Source organism: Dermacentor variabilis, unplaced genomic scaffold, assembly GCF_050947875.1.
Source record: "Dermacentor variabilis isolate Ectoservices unplaced genomic scaffold, ASM5094787v1 scaffold_13, whole genome shotgun sequence".
NCBI classification, from domain to species: Eukaryota; Metazoa; Arthropoda; class Arachnida; order Ixodida; family Ixodidae; genus Dermacentor; species Dermacentor variabilis.
The window spans coordinates 18,965,739-18,987,301 of record NW_027460291.1 but is presented as its reverse complement, the minus strand read 5'-3'; the positions used below and the strand labels follow the sequence as shown (position 1 = coordinate 18,987,301).

The following is a 21,563-nucleotide window of genomic DNA, read 5'->3' as shown; positions in this document are numbered from 1 at the left end:
TCGGGCTTCGAAGGATCTCTGGGATAGTACCTGCGAAGGGTACGCTACACCACGTGGCGAAGGATGTCACGTGGCCTTGTGTAACTTTCGCAAGCCCACATGTGATTTATAAACACAGTGATACGAGTGTCAAACGAACGGGAACCGCAATAGTTATGCGATGGTCGGCATGCAGCCAACGTTAAATCAGGTGGGAGACTCTGTCCCGTGACCTCACGTGTATTCGCTGGCCCTAGCGTGATTCCCAATCACACTGATATACATATAAAACGATCGAGCTTCGAAAAAGGTCTGCGATGGCATGCACTTCGCGTACGCAATACCACGTGAAAAAAGAGTCGCCTGGCATCACGTGACATTAGCCAGACCATGGGCAATTACCAACCACGCCAACTTGGATATTGAACGAACAGGGAAATCAAAAGCTCTGCGATGGTGTACACGTAGCTAACGTCAAATCACGTGGTAAAGGGTGTAACGTGACCTCACCTACCTTTCGCCGGACAATGCGTGATTCCCAGCCATACTGTCACGGATATCAAACGATCGGGCTTCGAACAAGGTCTGCGATGGTATGCATTTGGCGCACTTCAGACCATGTGGCAAAGGGTCACGTGACATCACGTAACTTTAGCCAGACCATGGGTAATTACCAACTATGCCGACATGGCTATCGAACGAGCGCGGAAATCAAAAGCTATGTGATGGTGTACACGTAGCTAACGTCAAATCACGTGGTACAGGGTGTCACGTGACCTCAGCTACCTTTCGCTGCCAATGCGTGATTCCCAGCCATACTGACATGGATGTCAAACGATCGGGCTTCGAATAAGGTTTCCGATGGTATGCATTTCGCGTACCTCAGACCACGTGGAAAAGAGTCACGTGACATCACATAACTTACGTCAGACCATGGGTAATTGCCATCCATGCCGACATGGATATCGAACGAACGGGGAAATCAAAAGCCATGCGATGGTGTACACGTAGATAATGTCAAATCACGTGGTAAAGGGTGTTACATGACCTCTCCTACCTTTCGCTAGCCCATGCATGATTCCCAACCATACTGAGATGGTTATCAAACGATCGGTCTTTGAACAAGGTCTGCGATGGTACATATTTCGCGCACTTCAGACCACGTGGAGGAGAGTCACGTGACATCATGTAAGTTTAGCCAGAATATGGGTAATTGCCAACCATGCCGACATGGATATCAAACGAGCGGGATTATCAAAAGCTATGCGACGGTACTCAAGAGCCGAATGTCAAATCACGTGGGAAAGGGCATCACGTGACCTCACGTATCCTTCGCCAGCCCATACGTGCTTCCCAACGATACTGACATGGATATCAAATGATCGGGCTACGAACAAGGTCTGCGATTGTGCGCATTTCGCGCACTGCAAACCACATGGAGGAGAGTTACTGGACATCGTAACTTTACCGAGACCATGGGTAATTGCCAACCATGCCGTCATGGATATCGAACGAACGGGAATCACAAAAGCTATGCGGTGGTACCTAATTGCTTGCAAATATCCGTTAAACTGGCTATCCGGTTTGACTGATATAGGGAAGTGAATCCGGTCTGGAAAACCGGTTATCCGGATTTCAAGACACCGATAATCAGGACAACCGGTTTGAATAATTGGCTAGCCGGATATTATAATATTCGGACATGAATATTTGGAGTTGCTAATAGGTTTTCATTCAAATTCTCAGTTCTATTGCATGTATCCTCGTGCCACATGCACAGCTGATTCTTTCAGCTTCTATAAGATTGCGTTATTTATCAGACGGCTCAAAAATGTGCCCGTGGCTTTCCTTGTGCTTCCTTTTGTGCATTATGTTTCCCTTTTTGGTATTGAAAAAAGGACAACTGCATTATTTTTCTATAACTTTTGATTGCGGAAACTAACCTAAACACGAACCAAGGACACGGTACAGTGCATGTCTTGTTTTATTCGTTCGTGTTTTGTCAGAAGTAATGGCTTATTAAAGACAAACCCGATCGGAATGCTCGTCAGATTATTTTTTCAGAGAGGACTTCTTCGTCGTTAGGCGGCCATTAGTTATATGAGCTAAATATCTCCGAACATTCGTGCCTGACAAGGTCGTAGGATATAAAAACAGCATCTCCAAAATAAAAATTTCGAACCATATTTTCGATGTTTCTGGGCTTCCCTTCAATTTATCGTTGACCTGCTCTTGCGATGCCGTGCAGATCTCTGACAATACTTGTGGCAGCAGTGACACATTGTAATGGGTCATTGTTCAGCAATGCATGTGAAAGTAATCACGTCAGTATGCTATAACTATACTCATGTAATATGACCATATATCTGATCAGGGATGTTAACACAATGCCAACGCGCTCAAAGGCTTACAGACCACAATTTATATACTTATTTCGTAAGCATTCTTTGGCTAGTACCCCAGTCCCGTCACGCGAAAAGCCTAATGCCATGTATCTGCACAAAAGTGAGTAATTTGCAATGACATTGAATCGTTACAATAACGTAAATGTAGATTATTTGCAGATTTAAAACTGCTAAGGAAAAATTTTAGGTACATAGTGATCCTTAGAAAATGCATGGGGAAGCTTATAGCAGGGGTTGGCCAAATGGGATTCGTGGGTGGGTCAACGAGCAATTCTCTAACGGTTTGCTTTGAAACCGGTTCGCTCTCACGAACGCCATTTGTCGGCACTTCTCTGTCGTCGGCCCTGGCGGGCGAGACTACAAATTTTTTTGTAGTCATACTGGTTGTCAATCATTTGGAATGCGAACCTGTCATCTGCTACGAGCGTAACCGAGCAGAAGTTGTTCGCTTGATCGTGGCGTGCGGTCACGATCATGATATCGAGAGTTGTTAAGGCAACTGTGGCCGTCTGCTAGTCTTGCGCTGGCCGGCGTGGCGAGAGAGACGCTGATGACAACTACCTTGGTTGTGTTGCTAGTGAACGTTGGCAAAAGAAACGATGTGACGGGAGGCAACGGCGTGATACGTCTGTCATGAGCGAAGGAGAGTTCTGGAGGCATTTTAGGTTCTCCAAAAGCACGATGCGATAGATTTGTGATGAGCTGCAATATCTCGGACCACAAAATGTAGTAGCGTTGACACTGCCACAAAAATGCTGTGTGCGCGGCGTTTTTCTGTTTCTTTTTTTTTAGTCGCGGTATATTTCTGCAGTGTGCCATCGAATGTTGAAGCTATTGGTTGTTGCAACCGTCATCATCCTTTGGAAGGAAGGAAGGAAAAAGTGGAGAAGAAAAGGCTGGGAGGTTAACCAGTTTAGCTTAACCGGTTTGCTACCCTACACATGGGAGAGGGATGGGGGCGATGAAAGATGGGGAAGGGAGAGAGAGAGAGCACATAGCACAGCACACACACATCGTCCGTTAGAGTCCATCAATCTGGCATGGTACCTGATATCACTGTCACAGCCGCTTGACCAATCCAGTCTCTTTCAAAAACCGAAGTAGTCCCTTCGCCTTCACCTGCGCCGTCTTCTGTCGGCGGCATGTGAAAATCGTGTCGAGGGACAATGGTCTAGTGTAAAGGTGCGCTAGAACGGATGCCAGGGACTGTCGCTGAACATTATATTCAGGACAGTCGTGCAGAATGTGTTCCAGCGTCTCCTCGCAAAGACAGGCATTGCAGAGAGCATTGTCGACCATTCCAATGCGAAATGAGTAAGATTTCGTGAAAGCCACGCCTAGCCATAAGCGATAAAGCAGAGTTGCCTCTCTTCGACGGAGTCCAGTTGGCATATAGAGATGCATCAAAGAGGGCAGGTGGTATTGACGGTTGCTCCTGTTGGTCTGGCTGTTTGGTGTGCACCATAGAGAGAGCGTGATCTCCTGTGCAAGCACTCGAAATCTGCTAGCTGCGTCGGATCGTGAAAGCGGTATGGCCTCTTCTTGTGCGTCTTCAAGAGCTGCCCGAGCGGCATTATCGGCGTCTTCGTTTCCAGTGACGCCGCAGTAACTTGGCAGCCACTGAAACGTCACGTGGTGTCAGTACCGTTGTTGCTAGGGCAATTACAGTTCAGTGCAAACAAAAAGGGGTGTGAAATTTCTCTGCATGGCTCAGGGGAAACCTGCAGTCAGACGCTTCCTTGACCGCGGCAAAAATCGCATTTGTGGGATGTGTGGACGGAGCTCTCTTTGCAATCGTCCGCCCTATGAAGTTCAACTCTAGCAAAAGTAAATCCTATTACAGCCGCGGCCTACACTCAGATAAACGCTTCGATTGCTTAACGTATGGCGCACCACTTATCAATAAAAATAAAATAACGCAGATAAAATTGAGCCACCGGCTGGCCGCATCGAAAGCTCACCGGAAATAACTGGGCAAATGTTGTGCAGAAACCAATATTCTTTTTATCGAACTAGCTACATGCTTCAATTGCTATATCTTCCCCAAAGTACAAACAAAAATGATGACGCGATCTTGTGGCAGAAAGCCGCTCGTTCATTGGTCTTCCTTGCGCCACGACATTCCACTCTTCCTACATGAGACGTAACCCACACTTAACAGCCACAGCGAAGCCATTCCAAAGCGAACCAGTAAGGAATACGGTCTCGGAATGTCAAGATAAACAAAAAAGGATATATGTAAATTTAGGAAACGGACCCTCACACGTAAAATAACTTGGGAGTGCACTTATTACGTAAAGACAATTTGCATTTAACTGTGCCTACTTTCTGCAGGATATGCCTACTCAGTACGGTTTTTACCTTGCTGTATAAGCGGATATTTTGTTCCCGAAATTGACCCAACAAATTACAACGTCGGACATCAGGAAGGAATGATGACTGCTTCTCTTTCTTCACAAAAATTTGGTTGCGAACGAAATCGCTTAAGGTGTAGAAAATTCTCTTTGGAGCATCAAAGAAACATAAGATGTGCATTTGAATACCTCCAAGAATAATGTGAAGCACGAATGTTATGTTCACTTGAAAAGATCGTGGAGTGCACGGAAAACTTAGCTAGAAGAAAGATGCAAGGCGCCTGGTTCTGTTATATGATTTTGTTCTTTCCACAGCAGCGCTGCGTGGTTTCACGAGAAATGTAAACAAGAGGGGAGAGCTGGCCCGATAGGCGGAGCAACGCCAACTTCTGGCTTCCCTCTAGCTATAGCTTCTCGAAGAGTGACGTCAGGGCCTCTCCTGAGTTTCCTTCCTTTGTGAGTCGACCCGCCCAACAAACCATGCGGTGACCGTAATCACAGTGATGATAGTGAGAGCATTTTTCACGAATGGCCACCTAGTGGCGGCCTCTCGAACTGGCGTGCGGCTTCTTGCAGCCAGTTCCATAGCCAAGCCCGGCCAAGCATGGTCAAAACTCGTCAAAAGCAAAAAAATTGCGGTTGGAGCACGTTGCCTACTTTAGCCTAAAGCCCCTCCATACACGTTTCTTTAGCCCAGGCGGGTTCGGGTTGCGACGCATCATGCGGGAACGTTTTCACAGCTACTACGTAACAGCGGGGTTCCTTATACATTGGATCCTATGGAAGCTATGCCGGGACCGGATGAAAGCGACGTAGCAGCCGGGAAAACGCAGCAGTGAGGAACATAACTGCGGGGTTCTACTGTACTTCGGATCATTGGCCGGTTGCGAGAAAAATGTTGGCGCAAGTATTGGCAGTGGCACGTGCTGTATATTTGGACGCCAAGCAAAGATTTTCAGCAGCTGTTCGAGTTCTGCTCCGACTGTCCAATGATTTAACAATGCTCCATAACCTTTAATTATTTATCCGACCGTGTAACTGGTTGCAGCACTCCTACCACTGCTGCCTGCGTAACTTGCATGTGTACTTTGATGCTTGTCTCGTGAGGAGCTTAAGCTTCCGACGATTATGAGTTCATTTCTCTCTCTTGTATGCATGTAGTGCATGCATGCATGTGTGCATGCATACGTGTGTAGTGTATGCATGCATGCGTGCCTCCCATAAGTTAAGGAGGTGCCTCTCGGGTGCAGGTTCCTGAGGTACTTTTCTGTAGATTGTGCTGGTCTTTCGCATTGCTTCTCATATGTATTCTGTAAGTTCCTGCAAGGTGTGAGTTTGTGGGCATCCGTCCATATATGATCGTTACTTGTCCCAGTTGATGAGTGAACCTTCCTTTGCTTGAGAAAAATTTTCACCCCAGGTAATCAAAATAGGCAGGTGGTCGCTGCCGACGTCGGGCCATGTGTTCCAGTGTGTGCCTTTTGGTAAGTGCTTAACCCACATGAGGTCTGGCGATGTATTATGCTGCCTTGTTCGTCCGATTCTTGTGTGATGGTCTGGGGTGCCTGGTCTGGGTGCCTCCCTTTGAAAGACTCTTGTATCTCCAGAAGATGCTAGGTGCGTTAAAATCTCCCAGAATTAAAGCTGGCACTTTGGTGTCCATTTCAGGAAATGGAATTGGCACATTACTTGATTTTGGAGGGCTGTAGCAGTTTAATATTTCATATGTTTCGCCCTCAATTTCTGTACGTGTGTGAATTCACGAGAGTGAGTCTGCAGATAGTGGATTGTGGACATTGACCTGATGAAACGCAAGCATATCCCGGTATGTGGCTATGGGCTCCCTGCAATGGTCAGGCGGCGCAGCGATCGGCTCAGTCTTCAGCACCACCATGTCAGTTGCGCGAAACACTGAGGTGGCCACTGCTACGGAGGCATGCTTTTGTGGCGCTCGTTTGAAACCTGTCGGACATTCTAAATTGTGGTTTTAAAGCAATCGAAAACATCGAGACCCATTTTGGACCACCGACGCTTGAAAAAGGACGTCAGATTTACGACTACAACCATGTATAAGTGTGTCAAAAAAGTAAACGTCATGGACATCACAGCGAGGTGCTTAAATGAAATTAGTGTTTAAGGTGCCAAAACTATGGTGTGATTAGGAGGCACGCTGTGGTGGGGGACTACGGAATAATTTGGACCACCTGAGGTTCTCTAACATGGACCTAAATCTAATTACATAGATGTTTTGGTATTTTGACCTTATCGAAATTCGGCTGCCGTGGCCGGAATTTAATCCCGCGACCTCGTGCTTAGCAGCCCAGCACCATAGCCACTAAGCAACCACCGCAGGTCGCGAAGTATTTGTCACAACACAGCAAGCATGCTTACGACGTCGAACCCAAAGTTAACAAATAATTATTTCATGCCACTTAAGTGAGCAAGACGGCCGCAGACGTCTCTGAACTGTCAATTGTCACTTCATTACTTGGAGTGTGCTTTGATCCTCACAATTGTAGAGGTTTTGGTGAATTGGCAGGTAAGTGTTTTGTTCTCCGTTGACAATGTTCCTCGAGCATATTCTGGTATTGTCGTTCGGGCTCGAATGCGAGAGGGCATTACCGCTGAAGCATCATAGAGAGCAATCAGCTGAGACTAAACAATGTGAAGATTGAACAAATATGTGCTAGTGTACGCGAGAGAAATACTAATTTCTGAATACTTGACGTGTGCTACAGTGTACTCCAACCGTAGTTCTGTTGTGCTAAGCACGAGAAAATATTGGCACGAATGATCTCGGTTCCAGAATTCGCGTCTGAATCTTGGCGCAGGAAGAAACACAGCGCGTACAAAGCTCCAGCACGGAGCGCTTACGAAGCTAGATTTGACACGTAACAACCACTGCGCGTTTGTTTTGGAGTAAGATGAGCTAAACAACTACCTAAACTAATTTACAAGAGCGGGAATCAGTTCACGCATTTTTATGCAGTTGACGCTTTATGGTATGTTTTTACGGATGCCGCTGCTGGTTGTTTATTTTTTCTTGTTTTTGCATTTACGTCTTAGTTTGTTTAACAGAAATTTGCAAGACCGACAAGAACCGCGACGATTCACTTCAGCCGCCGGGCACGGAGCCGCCGGGTTGCTTCCCCCGGTTTTGAAGGAAGGCGGTACAATTTGTTACCGATATCCCCTTCGCAGTTGTTACAATCCTTAACGCAGAAGTATCTGGGCTTGTTCTTCTTGTTCATACTTCTCACGAAGGAGCTGCCAAGAGGCCGCGATGAATCCATTGGAAAATTGGAAAAGCAGGCTTTCAGGCGGGCCTGAGCCACTACGGACAACGGTGAAATGACGGTGAGGGCCTACCCGCGGGTGCTCACTGCCGCTGCTAGGTGACGCGACATGTACAGGCAAACTTCATTGCAGGGTGCCCATACTTTTCCGGTCCCTGTATGCAAATATCTTTTTTTTTTTTCAAGGGAATTGATGAGATGGTTGTGGTATCCGTAACTTCTAGTTTCGGTTTTGGGTCTTTACATCAGGGCGCCACTCAGTGCCAAACGCTGTAAGTGCCTCCTGTAAATTGCCTCCTCAGAAATAAACATTAATTCTTTGTCTGGTCCCCGACTCGAGCAGTCCGGCTCTTTTCTTGCAGTGCTGCGCGCCCCGGCCATTTAGGCCTCATGCCGTAACCCTTCCGTCCGGCCGCCCCGTCGAAGCTACAACAAACTGGCGACGAGGTAAACCGCTCACGTCACTTTTACGGCCCCTTGCCTTTGTACTTCTGCTGCTCCCCTCCTTCCTGCATGCAAGACGCCACGTCCACTTCGACGTCGTCCACCGCAACTCCCCCGCCTTTGTTCTCCGTGCCCAGCATGGCGTTCGCACCACCCATGCCGCCTTTCCTTGCATTACCCGGTACTCCTTCGGTACCGTGGCTCACATGGAAACATTCTTTTTGCACATTTCTTCAGGCGAACGGATGCGAAGCATTACAAGACGAGAGGAAGAAGGCCATTTTACTGAGCAACTTAGGCTTCGAGGGGCAGCGTCTCTACTATGACCTCGCGTCGCAAACGGACCAGACGGCCGCTACGTTCGAAGACATTCTTCGCATCTTCGACCAGCACTACGAAGAAAGCTCAAATCCCCTGGTGCACCGCATTATCTTCCGGGACAGGAAGCAACTACCTGGGGAAACCCTCCAGGACTTCGTCACCGCGCTACAAAGGCTAGCGCCTGCTTGTGCGTTCGGCGCTTGGCACGACGAGCCTCTTCGCGACCAAATTCTCCAAGGCGTCGCATCAAAAAGAGTTCGAGAACAGCTTCTGTACGAAGGATCGTCCCTCACGCTCAAGAAAGCCGAGGAAATCGGACGAAGCGTGGAGCAAGTTGACAAGGAACTTGAAGTCTTCAGCAACTCGTCTATTCAGCGCGTCTCGACGCAACGCCAAGATGGCGGTCACCGCCCCCCTTCTCCCTCGACCCGGCGCCTTCAAGATGGCGATCAACGGCGTGGCGGGCAGTCGCATCGAGCAGCCGGCCAACGTGACGTCCGGCCCGAACTCTGCGAAGCCACTGGAGAACTCGCACCCCATTGTTACCGATGTGGTTCACCTCTCCACATCGCATCCGATCCAGCCTGTCCGGCAAAGCACGTTACCTGCCGTGCGTGCGGAAAAGTGGGACATTACACTTCGGTTTGCCATTCGAGGAACCGAACGCAGCGACAGCCTCCTGCTCGAACGCAGCTTGTTTTCGTTACCGCTGATACAGAATCAGCCTCTACAGTCCCGTTTGTGCTTACAATTCAAGCACCGAATTTCCGTCCGGCAACAATTCGTGCCGAAGTCCTCATTGCGAATACTACACTCAAGTTGCTCGTGGACACAGGAGCTACAGTGTCGCTGATGAACAGCTCCCTATACGAAGAACATTTCAAGGTTTTTCCATTATCTCCTTCGAGTCTTCGACTCAAGAATTACTCGCAGCAAAAAATTCTGCATTCAGGACGTTTCTCCGTGCTCGTCAAGCATCGCAACAACGCTGCAGTAGTGACATTTCACGTCACGAACCAAGGCACTTCTCTTCTGGGCTTAGATGCCATTCAAGCTTTGGGCATTGACATTCAAGGGTCTTCGCTCACATGTCAAGTATCAGGACTTCCAGCTGACCCAAGCGTTCAGCCTCCGTCTCTTCCGCACAACGCCCCAACAGAGTTCGCCCATCTGTTCTCAGGGCAATTGGGACTTGTAAAGGGCTTCGTCCACGACGTTCGTCTCAGACCTTAAGTGCAACCAGTCTCCGCGAAACTGCGTCCTCTACCTCTGGTTCTCCGGGAGCAAGTCTCCGCCGAGCTGCAACGCCTGGAATCAGCTGATGTCATCGAACGAGTCACTGCGTCAGAGTGGATTTCTCCGCTCATCGTCGTTCGAAAGAAGGACAATTCCATTCGACTTTGCGTTGATCTTCGAGACCCCAACAAGGCTATCATCATTGACGCCTTTCCACTACCGAGAGCTGACAAACTGTTGCATCGACTCGCTGGTGCTACTGTCTTTATTCCTACTGGTACTCATTTTTCTGCTGCAACCACTTCTTTGCAACCACCTGTCTCACCACCACCACCACCACCTCCGGGTTCACCCCGGGCAGAACAGTCTCCAGAACGTACGTGCGACACTCCTCCCCAAGAGACTGCCCTGAAGGCACTCAGGTCTCTGACACACCTTCTAGCCCCAGTACGAGTAACACTTCTGCTGTTCCTCCTCTACAATTTGAACCAGTCCTCCGTAGGTCTACACGCCATAGACAACCTCCGGAACGATTTAAGAATTATGTTTCCAAGTAGCTTGTTGCCTTAGGTTACTGTCTACAGAGGTTTCAACCCTCCCATGCGAATTCGGCTCTTAACGCCAAAAGTATTTCCTTACATGTTTGTTAGCTGAATAAGACTTCAGCAGTATCCTTCAAATGGGGGGATTTCTGGCAGCATAAACGGTGCTATACGCACGCTGTACGCTGTGTCGGGGCAATGCAGGCAGCAGCTGCGGAGCCGTCCTGGAGAGCCGAGCCGTCCATGTAGAGGCATGTTTTCTCCCCACCAGGTCATCCTGTATCCTTGCGGCAGCCTCCTGCACTATTGCGCAGAGAGGCAGGTGTGCGGTGCTTGGAGCGGATGCCTGGCAGTTCGAGACGCACGTCCAGGGGCTTGGGGAGGCTCGGAGGCGGCCAGGCCGGAGCTGGCGGGTCTACCACAGTGTCGCCCAACAGCTTCAGGATCTGGCCCACTCGTAATCTTGGGAGACCCCGAAGCAGCAACAGGATGGGACCCGCGCCGAGAGAGGTTTGAAGATCGGCCGTCAGTGAGGGAGGGGGGCCAGGCGTCTGTTTTGGTGAGCGTCTCCGCCGCTCGGGACGAGCGGCGGAGGCCGTGGCACATACGGAGCACTCTGCGGTGGCCGCCATCAATGGTGTACTGCAGTGAATGGCGCACAGCGTGTAAAACACCCACGAGAGCGCCAGCGCACCGTAAACACCAACCGCGAACGATGGGGGGCAGCCGTCCCCGTGCGCTCAACACGAAGTGTCTCGGCATGCAGGCGCCGCACAGCCGCATCCCAGGGGAGGTGATGTTCGATGGTGAAACCGAGATAACGCACCGTCGACTGCCAGCTCAGGGGAACACCGTCGACGAGCACGTGGCCGGTGTGGCGGCATACGCGAATTACCATTGAAAGAAATATAGGGTAACGATACGGGGAGGCGTTTCTCAGTTGTGTTCTTGCTCAGTGCTTTTCTCGAACATGCGTAGTCTTCTGCCTAATAGGGACGAACTGTGTGCCATTATTGATGACTGTGACGCTGATGTTATTGCATTGACTGAAACCTGGCTGTCATCTAGGGTGGCCAACTCTGAGTTGTTTCTTTTGCAGAAATAAATAGGCTGTTTCTCGGAGCGATCGCACCGGGAAAGTAGGCGGTGGCGTACTTCTTGCAATCAGTGACAGATTTGAAGGCTTTTGTGTGCCGGTTGTTTCAGATTTAGAAATCATCTGGTGCTGGGGGGGCCTTACAATAAAATTTAAAAAACTACTAATAGGAGCTTGTTACCGATCACCCTCAAGTCCTTCGTCTTTTTGCAACGACCTGTATGACAACTTGAACCAGATAACAATATGCTATCCTGGAGTGCCAATATATCTAATGGGCGACTTTAATTTTCCAAACATCGTATGGTCCCACATCAATCCATTTTCTGACCCCTCATCTACTGAATGTAATGAGTTCATTACACTTTGTTCTGACTTCGGTTTCTCACAAATGGTCATGTCATCAACGCGAATAACTCGGCACTCAACCTCACTACTTGATCTGGTGCTCACATCTTCACCTGACGTCTCATCGATAACTCATTTACCTCGTCTGAGTGATCATGACATTTTGCACTTCACGCTTACATTCCCCCAGCAGTATCAAAGCAAACAGCTAAAGACAATCAGAAACTTCAAAAGAGCCAATTTTTCTGCCATAAACTCAAGCCTATGTTCATTTCTTGACAACTTCTTACCGCAGCTTTTTGAACGATCAGTTGAAAGAAATTGGTGTATGATCAAGAATAAAATTTTAGAATTATTCCGTCAGCATGTTCCACTCCAGCACGTTTATTCCCATAATCAAGGCCCCCTGGTATAACAGGTTCCTTAATATGCTCTCAAATAGGAAGAGACGCCTTTTTCGCAACGCTAAACGGACGAAAAAGCCTGCACATTGGCTTGCATATAAAACGCTGCCACTAACTACTCAATTACTGCTAAAAATACTAAGCACACATTTTTTAGCAAAACCCTGCCATTACTACGAAAAACCAATCCAAAGCGCTTTTGGAGCGTAGTAAAATGCAAACGTGAAAATAAGATTGCATTAAAACAGTCTGGTAGTCAGGTTTCTAGCTATCTTTGCGCAGACGTCTTGAACAGCGTGTTTGTGCAATCATTTTCGTCTCCCGCACCTAACAACGAACGTCCCGTCCTACAGGGCTGTAACTTTCCTCCTATAGACCGTATTATATTTGATGCAACAGGAATTTAAAAAAAAATCCGAAATTTGAAAATTACTTCTTCCTGCGGTGTCGATGAAATCGCCACCAAATTCTTAATTAGCACAGTTGAATATTCGTCTATCATATTGCAATATCTATTCTCGCAATCATATAACTCTGCAATGCTTCCGCTAGATTGAAAAACAGGAAAAATCATTCCCATACACAAATCAGGTGACACTCATAATCCTTTTAATTATAGACCAATTTCTCTTACCTCAGTACCCTGTAAAATTATGGAACATGTAATTTTCACGCATCTCATTAACTTCCTTGACGACAATTTCTTTACTCCTCACCAGCATGGGTTTAGAAAAAACTTCTCTTGCAAAACGCAGCTTCTAACATTTACAAACAATTTACACTCTAACCTTGATGCAGGCTTCACGACGGACTGCATATTTTTGGATTTCGCTAAGGCATTCGACAAGGTGTGTCATGCTCTTCTCTTACACAAACTAAGCATTTTAAACATGGACCCTGCACTACTTAATTGGATCTGTAGCTTTCTTACATTGCGCGTTCAGTTTGTTTCTGCTAATGAATCTAATTCCTCTTCAGCCCCTGTCGGCCCGGGCGTCCCTCAAGGATCTGTGCTGGGCCCACTTTTATTTCTTATATACATTAATGACTTACCTACTAATATTTCGTCAAACATATGTTTATTCGCAGACTATTGTGTGATATACCGCAAAATTTCCAATAACTGTGATGTAACAGCTCTGCAAACTGACTTAAATATTATAACTGATTGGTGCAGCACGTGGAAAATGCAACTTAACATTGAGAAGTGCAAAACTATGACGGTTTCTTATACTAAATCTAGTTCTCCTAATTACTCTCTCACTAATATATCACTCGATTGTGTGACCTCGTATCGTTATTTAGGAGGGACCATAACTAACAATTTGTCTTCAAAATCGCATATAGATATTATAGCGTCCGAAGCTAACCGCACTTTAGGGTACCTGCGCCAAAATTTTTCTCATGCACCATCATCATTAAAACAACTACTGTATACCACTTACGTTTGCTTGCAACTTGAGTATGCTTCATCAATATGGGATCCCTGGCATTCGACACTAATACATACGCTGGAAGCTATACAAAACCGCTCAGCCCATTTAATTTTAAATAACTTCAATCGGACAGCAAGCGTAACACACATGAAATGTTTATTAAACCTGCCTCTCTTCTCCGACCGCCGAAAACACTCACGCATTTCTCTTTTTCACAAGATCTATTATCATAACACCTTTTTACACACTCTTTAGATCAGGCCAGCACCTTTCATTTCTTCTCGTTGTGATCATAATCAGAAAGTTAGCATATCGCATTTCAATACTAACACAATAGCGTTTCGCTAGTCCGGTATTAGGGTAAACGCAAGTGCAAGGGGACAGGGCCTGGCCGTGTCCCCTTGCGTATGGTTTCAGGGGATGAACAGAAATGCAAATGTAAATGGTCTGCACGGTGCTGCCCTCTGGTGGCATAGAGCTCAACCACACACAGTAGCAGTAACAAAATGTAATCTTGGCTGCTGGTGTAAATTTTTCGCAGGAGTGTAATCGTTAACATGCTGTTTTTGTAAATGTTTAAAATGTTTTAAACTTGGTTAGAGCAATATTAGCTCTTTCTTTGGTTGGTTAAGCTCTGCGCCAGCGGGTGGCTGGACCGTGGAGACTGATCAGGCAGCTCACGTACGTCTACGCTAAAGTTACTTCATCAACTTGAGTTTATGCCTCCATCGTTCCGTCGAAATATTCAGGTAGTGTGTGATTACCGGAATACCAGACACGTTCGGCGCTACGACAGAATGCTCGCAACGCACGCTGCTTCGATAGCTCTCGCTGGGGGTCGACGGCCAAACGGCTAGCGGAGAGGTTTCTCGCGGGTGGGGGCGGGCTCCAAAACAACTGGAAATGGACGATGTGACGTTGTATCGTGACGCAGGACCAGTGAAGGCGGAGCTTAGCCCCGATCGCTCGGCGAACGAGTTGAGGAGGAAAAGCATGGCGAGGGAGGAGGGTAACTTGTAATCGCTTGTAGCTCCATTAATACGTAACGCTTCACTTAAATTGTGGTGTGAATGTTCTACTTAAGCTGTACCCTACGCGTCTACAAAATTTGTCCGAACCGTTTCAGGGGCCCTTTCACACCTCCCAATTCTAGCCACCCTAGCCACACTGCGGATCCGAGTACGTAGGCGCAGGGACGCGAGTACGTCACCGTCCGGCTTGGAGCGCAGCTGCCGCGAGGAGAAAAAACTGCGTTTGGATTGAAATGCCAGACCTTTCCGCGGCGCGTAGCGATGTAATTCTTTGCAAACATGATTGTTGGCGCGCATTATATGCTCTGCGCTTCAGCTCAAAGTGGCCAGACATGGTGAGGGGCCCTTTAAGGTCCCTGAAGCTAAGTGACGCCGGGCGTTACTCAGCCATCGGCCAGATTTTCTTGTTTACATTTCTCGCCTTCGGCGCGCAACCACGCCGGGCTGCGCGTAAGTTTGCAACCGCTCAAACTGACGCGCGCCGTAGCGATCTGACCAACCGCGGTGTATTCCACCGTGATATGAAGTGTGGCAATCCTATCTGCAGTTTATGAGAACGTATGCTGCTCGTGGCTTCATCGGAATCGTCTTGCTTTATTGGACACGTTTTTTCGGGCGGCCACTCGCAGCGACGAGCCGCAGCGCGCCGACCAACAGTCCGGTGTTCACATGCACCGACTGCGGCCTGGGGTATATATCGTTCTCACGGCTTAGTGAAGCTCCGCGGAAACGAAGTTCTGCGGTGCCGAACAGCTTATGCGTGCGGCTAGCGCGTTCTTCTGTCCAGCCTTGTCCACTCTTGCACCGCATCCGTCAACGTTCACTTACCTGCGCCCCTTGAGCACACACACACTGCAGTAAAGGGGTGTTCGACCGTTTATTACTCGCAGCAGCCGCCTCTTTCCCATTCTTGCACATGGCTGCGTGCCATAAATGCATCGTCCGTTGCCAAAAGCAGGAAGACTGCACAGCCGCCCCTGACGTGCAAGGTGTTTATCGTACGTAATCTGAACTGAAGCGCAGCGGTGTCAGTCTCTGATGACACGTTAGCATGAATTCGCCGAAGACGGGGAAATACGTCCTCCTTTGTCCGTGGTGCACGGCGTTGCATGCGTGCTCGTTTCACGCGTTTTACTTCGAGTTCCACCTCGCCATCGCGCAGAGCACGGTCCCGATAACACAGCGGAACAAAAACACGGAGACTAGCGCACACTGCGCCTTTGCCAGTGTACCAAACCCACGGAGCAACACGTGTGAGCGCACACAGCCTCAACAAAGTCGCCATTGTGGCCTGAGAACGTGGCCGCTACAGCAAATACGACGTGACTTCCTCCACACTTTTCTCCTAGGGCGTGGTGGGGCTAGGGCTAAAGTAGTGTCCCTGTATATGCTCCCTCAGGGAGCAGAATTGTGCCGTTATGTTCCAGCTCTGCAGTGAAGCCATTCCTCGCGTGCGCAGGAGGGAAATGCCGCGCGGTGTTCCATTTGCCTTTTTTGTCTGCTGGTAGCGAGCTACATGCGGTAATTGTTGTCATGCGCTGGGCAAGATGACACTTTTTCATGCAGGCTACTCTCGAATGATTGGCGAAGCCGGATAGGTGCTAATCCCCCGAAATTTTTAGTTTGAATGTACATATATACATGCACATATGCAAACACACGCGGGAACGTACATATAAGGAGTAGGATGCCACCCGATCCCTCAAATTAAATTGTGATTACGCCTGTGGCTCGAACAGCTCAAAAGCTCGCGTGCAAGCGCGCATTACCCTGCAACAAAAAGAGGTCTAATGTTTTTCAGCATACATGTGAAGTTTTCTCGCGGAGGCCGGAAGTCAAGAAATGTTTTAAAGAGTGTTTAAGGAAACTTCACACACGTGTGGTGGACAGTTGTGTGAGCACATTTTGGCTGCCGAAACCAGACGAATAATGATCGTCGCCAAGAGAACTGTTGTGCCTGCAGTTATGTCAGTGACCGTTAACCGTGACAGTCATTCATCACTAACCGTCGTTCACAGCTGCTGCACGGTTTCGGTGTATGCAGTACAGACACGTAGATTTAAACGCATTTCAAAGGTTCACATGCCCACATTTTATCCAAAGTTCATTTTTACGATCCATACCGCAAACTTAAGAGCTGCTTCGTAGCAGCAAAATCTGCAAGTGGGGAAAGATTCAAGATGCACGAGCTTCTAGATCAAATTTATTTCGTGCAAGGGATGAGCAGCCGCTGGTGGCAGCAGAGGATGAGTGCTGGTTCTTGGAGCGTTGAGGGCCAGAATTCAAAGCCACTGGAAAGGCAACAAGTTATTAAGAGTAACAAGTTTTTATTGCACTATAATCACATCAGATGGCAAACTTGGAAAGTAATTAATTATTCGCACATTGCAGACTGTAAAATGACAACACATTTTTCTTTATCTCTTCATACTACTCTGGTTAATTTAGTGTAACACAGCGCTTATTAAACGTACAAAAAGAATTTTACATTCCTCACGTCAACTAAGTACGATCGAACAAGCAACATATTGCGGGCGGTAAATGCTGAAGCTATCACAGCTGTCTCATCAGCGAGAGCGCTCGATGTTTTCGCATACTACAAAATAATGAACACGAGTACATTAATCGACCTTACAAAAAAATCAGAATGCGGACAAAAAATTTTAAAAAATGAACGGAAAAACCAGGGTGCAGCGGGCAAATTGTATCTGCCAGTATTTACTCTTTTGAACACACCGTTCTGGAACCGCATAGTCAGAACAATCGTACAAGCAACACAACGAATTGCGCGAGTTGGTAAGTTAACATTCTTGGCGTATATGTGCTGCGCGACACAGACGTGTCGTTGATCATCCCGCGTCTGTGTTGCGCTGCACATATAGACCAAAAAATGCACAAGTGAGCAACCTCATGCCAGGCGTACGCATTTCTGCGTGTACAGGATTGTAACTCAAATGCTGCGTTAGTGTAAACAAGCCGAACTCACGCCTATAAACAAGGCGAACGCACCTCGCGTATCCTCGTCCCTTTCGGAACCGGTCGGTCTCGTCCGTCCCCACGGCACCGCGTAAAAAGCTTTGCCACCTTCCGTGCGATTTACGCAGTTTGGTGCGCTGCAACCCGTCATACTGGAATACAAGTGTCAAAATGATCTGCTTCGTAGCACTTCACCAAAGTAATTAATTCAATATCTTCGAATACCGTACCTGCAACCCGGAGCCGATCGTTGCTACTCACGCTCGACTGGCCGCTGGTTGCAATTTCGATGGCACTGGCGGAAACGAGTCGGCGCCACGCCCGTAAAGTTGGCTTCGCAGCGGAGCATTTGAACATTTGACGTCATTTTGGAACACGTGATAGCGCTCAGCGAATAGCGTTGCGAGGCTCCGGAAAAGTCATGCGCAAGACTGTTCCCTGCGCATACAGGAACGCTAGCCTTAAGGTAGGGCCTCTCCTGAGTTTCCTTCCTCCATTCTTCGGCAAGAGCCATGTCGAAGAATGCGCTCTCGTGGACATGCGAGAACGTCCCGCAGCGGACGCTACGCAGCTTTTGAAAAGCTGCGGGCGCACACAAGAGACCGTGCGTGCTCCTGCGTACTGCGCATGCGCACTGTCGCCTCTGCTAGTTTCCTGCATGCTTACGCATTGCTGCTGCGGACGCTCAACGAAAACTGTCTACCGTGCAACGTTGTGCTGTGGGTGGGCGCAGCGGAGCGGGTGTCAAACGTTTTCCGCTGTACGCGTTTTATTTAGGGAGCCGAAGTCGGGGCTTGCGCGCACTTATCTGGCCTTCACTGCGAAGGAACTTTATTTACGTAAGGCGCGTCGCGGATAGCTGCTCGCCGATAACCAAGGTTGCAATCACCCCCTCTCATTGCGTCCGCGATGTTCGCTCAGGAAGGACACGAGATGGCCGGCCTTTCGAGAGGTGAGTGTGCGCCCGCAAGACGTCGGCTGTGCATTTCTCGAGCAGCACGTTTCGTTATCCTTGCCAAAAGCGCTCTCTAGTTTTGTTTTACGCGCCAAGCGCGAGTTTGCCGGCCACAATTCAAGAACGCTCGTGTTGTGGGCTTCGACGGGGCGCCGCCTCGTAGCTAGACCGTGGATTCGCCACGTAAGATCGCACAAGTTTTATGCGCCAACTCTTAAAATCTCAATTCTAGCGTTTTGCGTTGTCGAAGGGTCTTGACCTGCGGTGTTGGTGAAACGAAGAGCGTCAGTTGTGCCACGCCTGAAGGTGACGTCACATGCGCGCTGTCAAGAACTCGTGCACTAGCTGTACTAACAAGTTGCACACAACGGCCAAGCTCACCTCTTTTGGCAGGCATAAAGATCGCGCAGAAAATGTATGGAGCGCCCAGTGACGGCGGAGTGCCCGATTACGGCCGAAGGGGGCGGAGATGCCGACGCGCTCTTGGGTGCGCGTTGAATGAAGCCCGCGTGTCCCAGGTTAATACAGAGGCCCCACTATGGTGTGCCGCAGTGATCGTGCTTTTCGCTTAGCAATCGCGGAGGGAATTGCAGGCGTTTATTTCGGTTGGGCAGAGTTTTAGCATTTGACGAAGGCAGTCTCGGTAATTGAAGCAGTTGTAGCGTATTACTTACAAGCTGCTGTTCTTTACAGATGCACTTAGTCGAATAACTAACTTGATCGGTATGTCGCAGAGTAATTACAGAACATTAATTTGATTAAACTATAATAGATCCCAACAGTAAACTTTAAAATATACTAAATTCATAAGCGCCGAAATAGTAATGTAAAAACATTCCGTTATGAATGACAGCCAAACATTCTTCATAGGTCGCTTCCTTAAGCAGAAACAGACAAAAATCGTACTCGTATTATGCCTCTTCTAGTAGAGAATCATAAAAGTGAAATTAACGTTTGGATATTCCATAATTAGAAAAGTTGCTGCCCATAGTTTTAAGGTACGTGGTAAACATGACATTATTTTTTTTAAACTGTAGTTTGTTTTATCCGCCTCATAGTATGTGGGGAAAATCGTAAAATGTGTTTACATTTAAATACCTTGCTACAATGTTGTGCATCACCACCTTATGAGTGTACATAATTCATATACGTTTGTGGGTTGTTCAGTAACCTGTGATTAAAAGAAAAATGAAATTTCGTGCTTTCATGCAGTGACGTATACTTTCCGTAGCACATGATTGTGTAGTTTTCTATGTCGGTGTAGGATAATGAAAGTAAGCGAGATTCAGCTTTATTTCGAATGAAATGTATAATGCCCATTGCGTGAGCTACTGTAGTAAATGAGTGTTTTTTTTTACTACTACCACAACATATTCTCTTTAAATATAACACCAGGAAACTTCATCGTTGATTCGCGTGAAAAATAGGTGGCGTGTACAAATAAAATCCACCGCTATTGGTTTTATTCTTTGGCCGGAACATCGTTTTTGTTAAAATGTATTTGAAGGTTGAAGTTTATTTTCCTTCAAAGATGAAAGAGGGAACTGCGACAAAAGGCGGTAAGTCTGACGAAATCAGTCCCCAAAACAGTCGATACAGCAGTGAGCAAGGCAGAAATAAATATTAACGTAGTATGATAGTGAACAAAATACATTGCATCAGACGCGACAGTATTACCATGAGAAATATTGCTTTCTATACAAAGACAGGGTTAGCGATGTTTTGTACTTGATGGATGGCAATCTTGTCCTGCTAAATTACACGTTCGTGTTATTTGCATAAATCGCGTGTCTTTCGTACCGTGCTTGTTAACTATGTCATTGGTGTATAGCAAAAATAGAATGGGACTTAATGCGGTATGCAGGTTGAAATCTGACCTACGTCTGACTTGGCATTGCTAACAATTGTAAAGTGTTGGCTAGTTTAAGTTGGCTACCAAGTAATGAGTTAAAGGCTGTACTCAGGTACAGTACGATTCCTACCGTTCAAAATTTGTTGAATATTTTTTTCATTTTTCCCCTTACATAAGTAATGCGGATTTGGACGTATTGTTTATATAAGTGCAAATCAGTCAACTTACTTATTCGAAAACCATGCAGCACGGCAGCGGATAAAAGCCGCGGTGTTCCTTTGGCCCTCTTGGTGCGGCTCAGTTTCGGTTTTGCTCGTCAACTAATTCCTGGTACCGAAATCGGCCATTATACCATTTTGTAAATATCATCATCAGCCTGCTTTATGTCCACTGCAGGACGAAGGCCTCTCCCTGCGACCTCCAATTACCCCTGCCCTCCGCCAACTTTGTAAATCACGGTAACCAATCTGGAATTCTCAGGGATTTCGAATAGTCTGGAAATACCCAGGGAGAACTCGGGGAATTTGTGCTTCTATTAGGGAAAATTAGCTGTAATTTTACTGAAAGGGAATGAAAGTCGCGGTAATGCTGGCTCGAGCAACAGAGACATCGTAACGAATCGTCTTTGACGCCGTGTCGCCGGCTGGAGGAGTTACCAGTGTAAAGTCAACGACCGACTTCCCGGACGCTCGATAATTCGGACGGCTTCGCGGCGGCACCACGTACTCCATAAAGTCAATGTATAAAATCGTCTTAAGTTACAGACGCAAGAACCCTTCGCCGTCCGATTGCCGTCGATGCTGGCAGTCGTAGCCACCACCGTGGCAAACGCTATACCTAGCTGCTTCGACGTTCGCTATTAAGCTTCTTGCCGTACGGCGCCGTGTT

At 47.7% G+C, this 21,563-nt stretch overlaps 1 protein-coding gene and 1 long non-coding RNA gene across 6 annotated transcripts in view; one reads left to right on the top strand and one right to left on the bottom strand.

Annotated features, from left to right (window-relative positions):
- The window catches only part of Ctl2 (Choline transporter-like 2), a 494,927-nt gene that overhangs the window by 13,954 nt on the left and 459,410 nt on the right, over positions 1-21,563 (top strand). Inside the window, exon 1 of one of the 5 annotated variants that reach the window (XM_075677598.1) lies at positions 18,754-18,820. The exons of the other annotated variants lie outside the window; for them this stretch is intronic. Coding sequence (XP_075533713.1) covers positions 18,778-18,820 — 43 coding nt within the window. The 5' untranslated portion in view covers positions 18,754-18,777. Of the gene's footprint in view, positions 1-18,753; positions 18,821-21,563 lie in introns of those variants that run through there. 5 annotated transcript variants of the gene reach the window in all.
- On the bottom strand, positions 17,084-18,271 carry LOC142566733 (uncharacterized). Its single transcript, XR_012825120.1, has 3 exons — positions 18,099-18,271; positions 17,902-18,020; positions 17,084-17,183 (listed from the first exon to the last, which is right to left on the bottom strand). It is a non-coding gene; the product is annotated as an uncharacterized LOC142566733 (long non-coding RNA).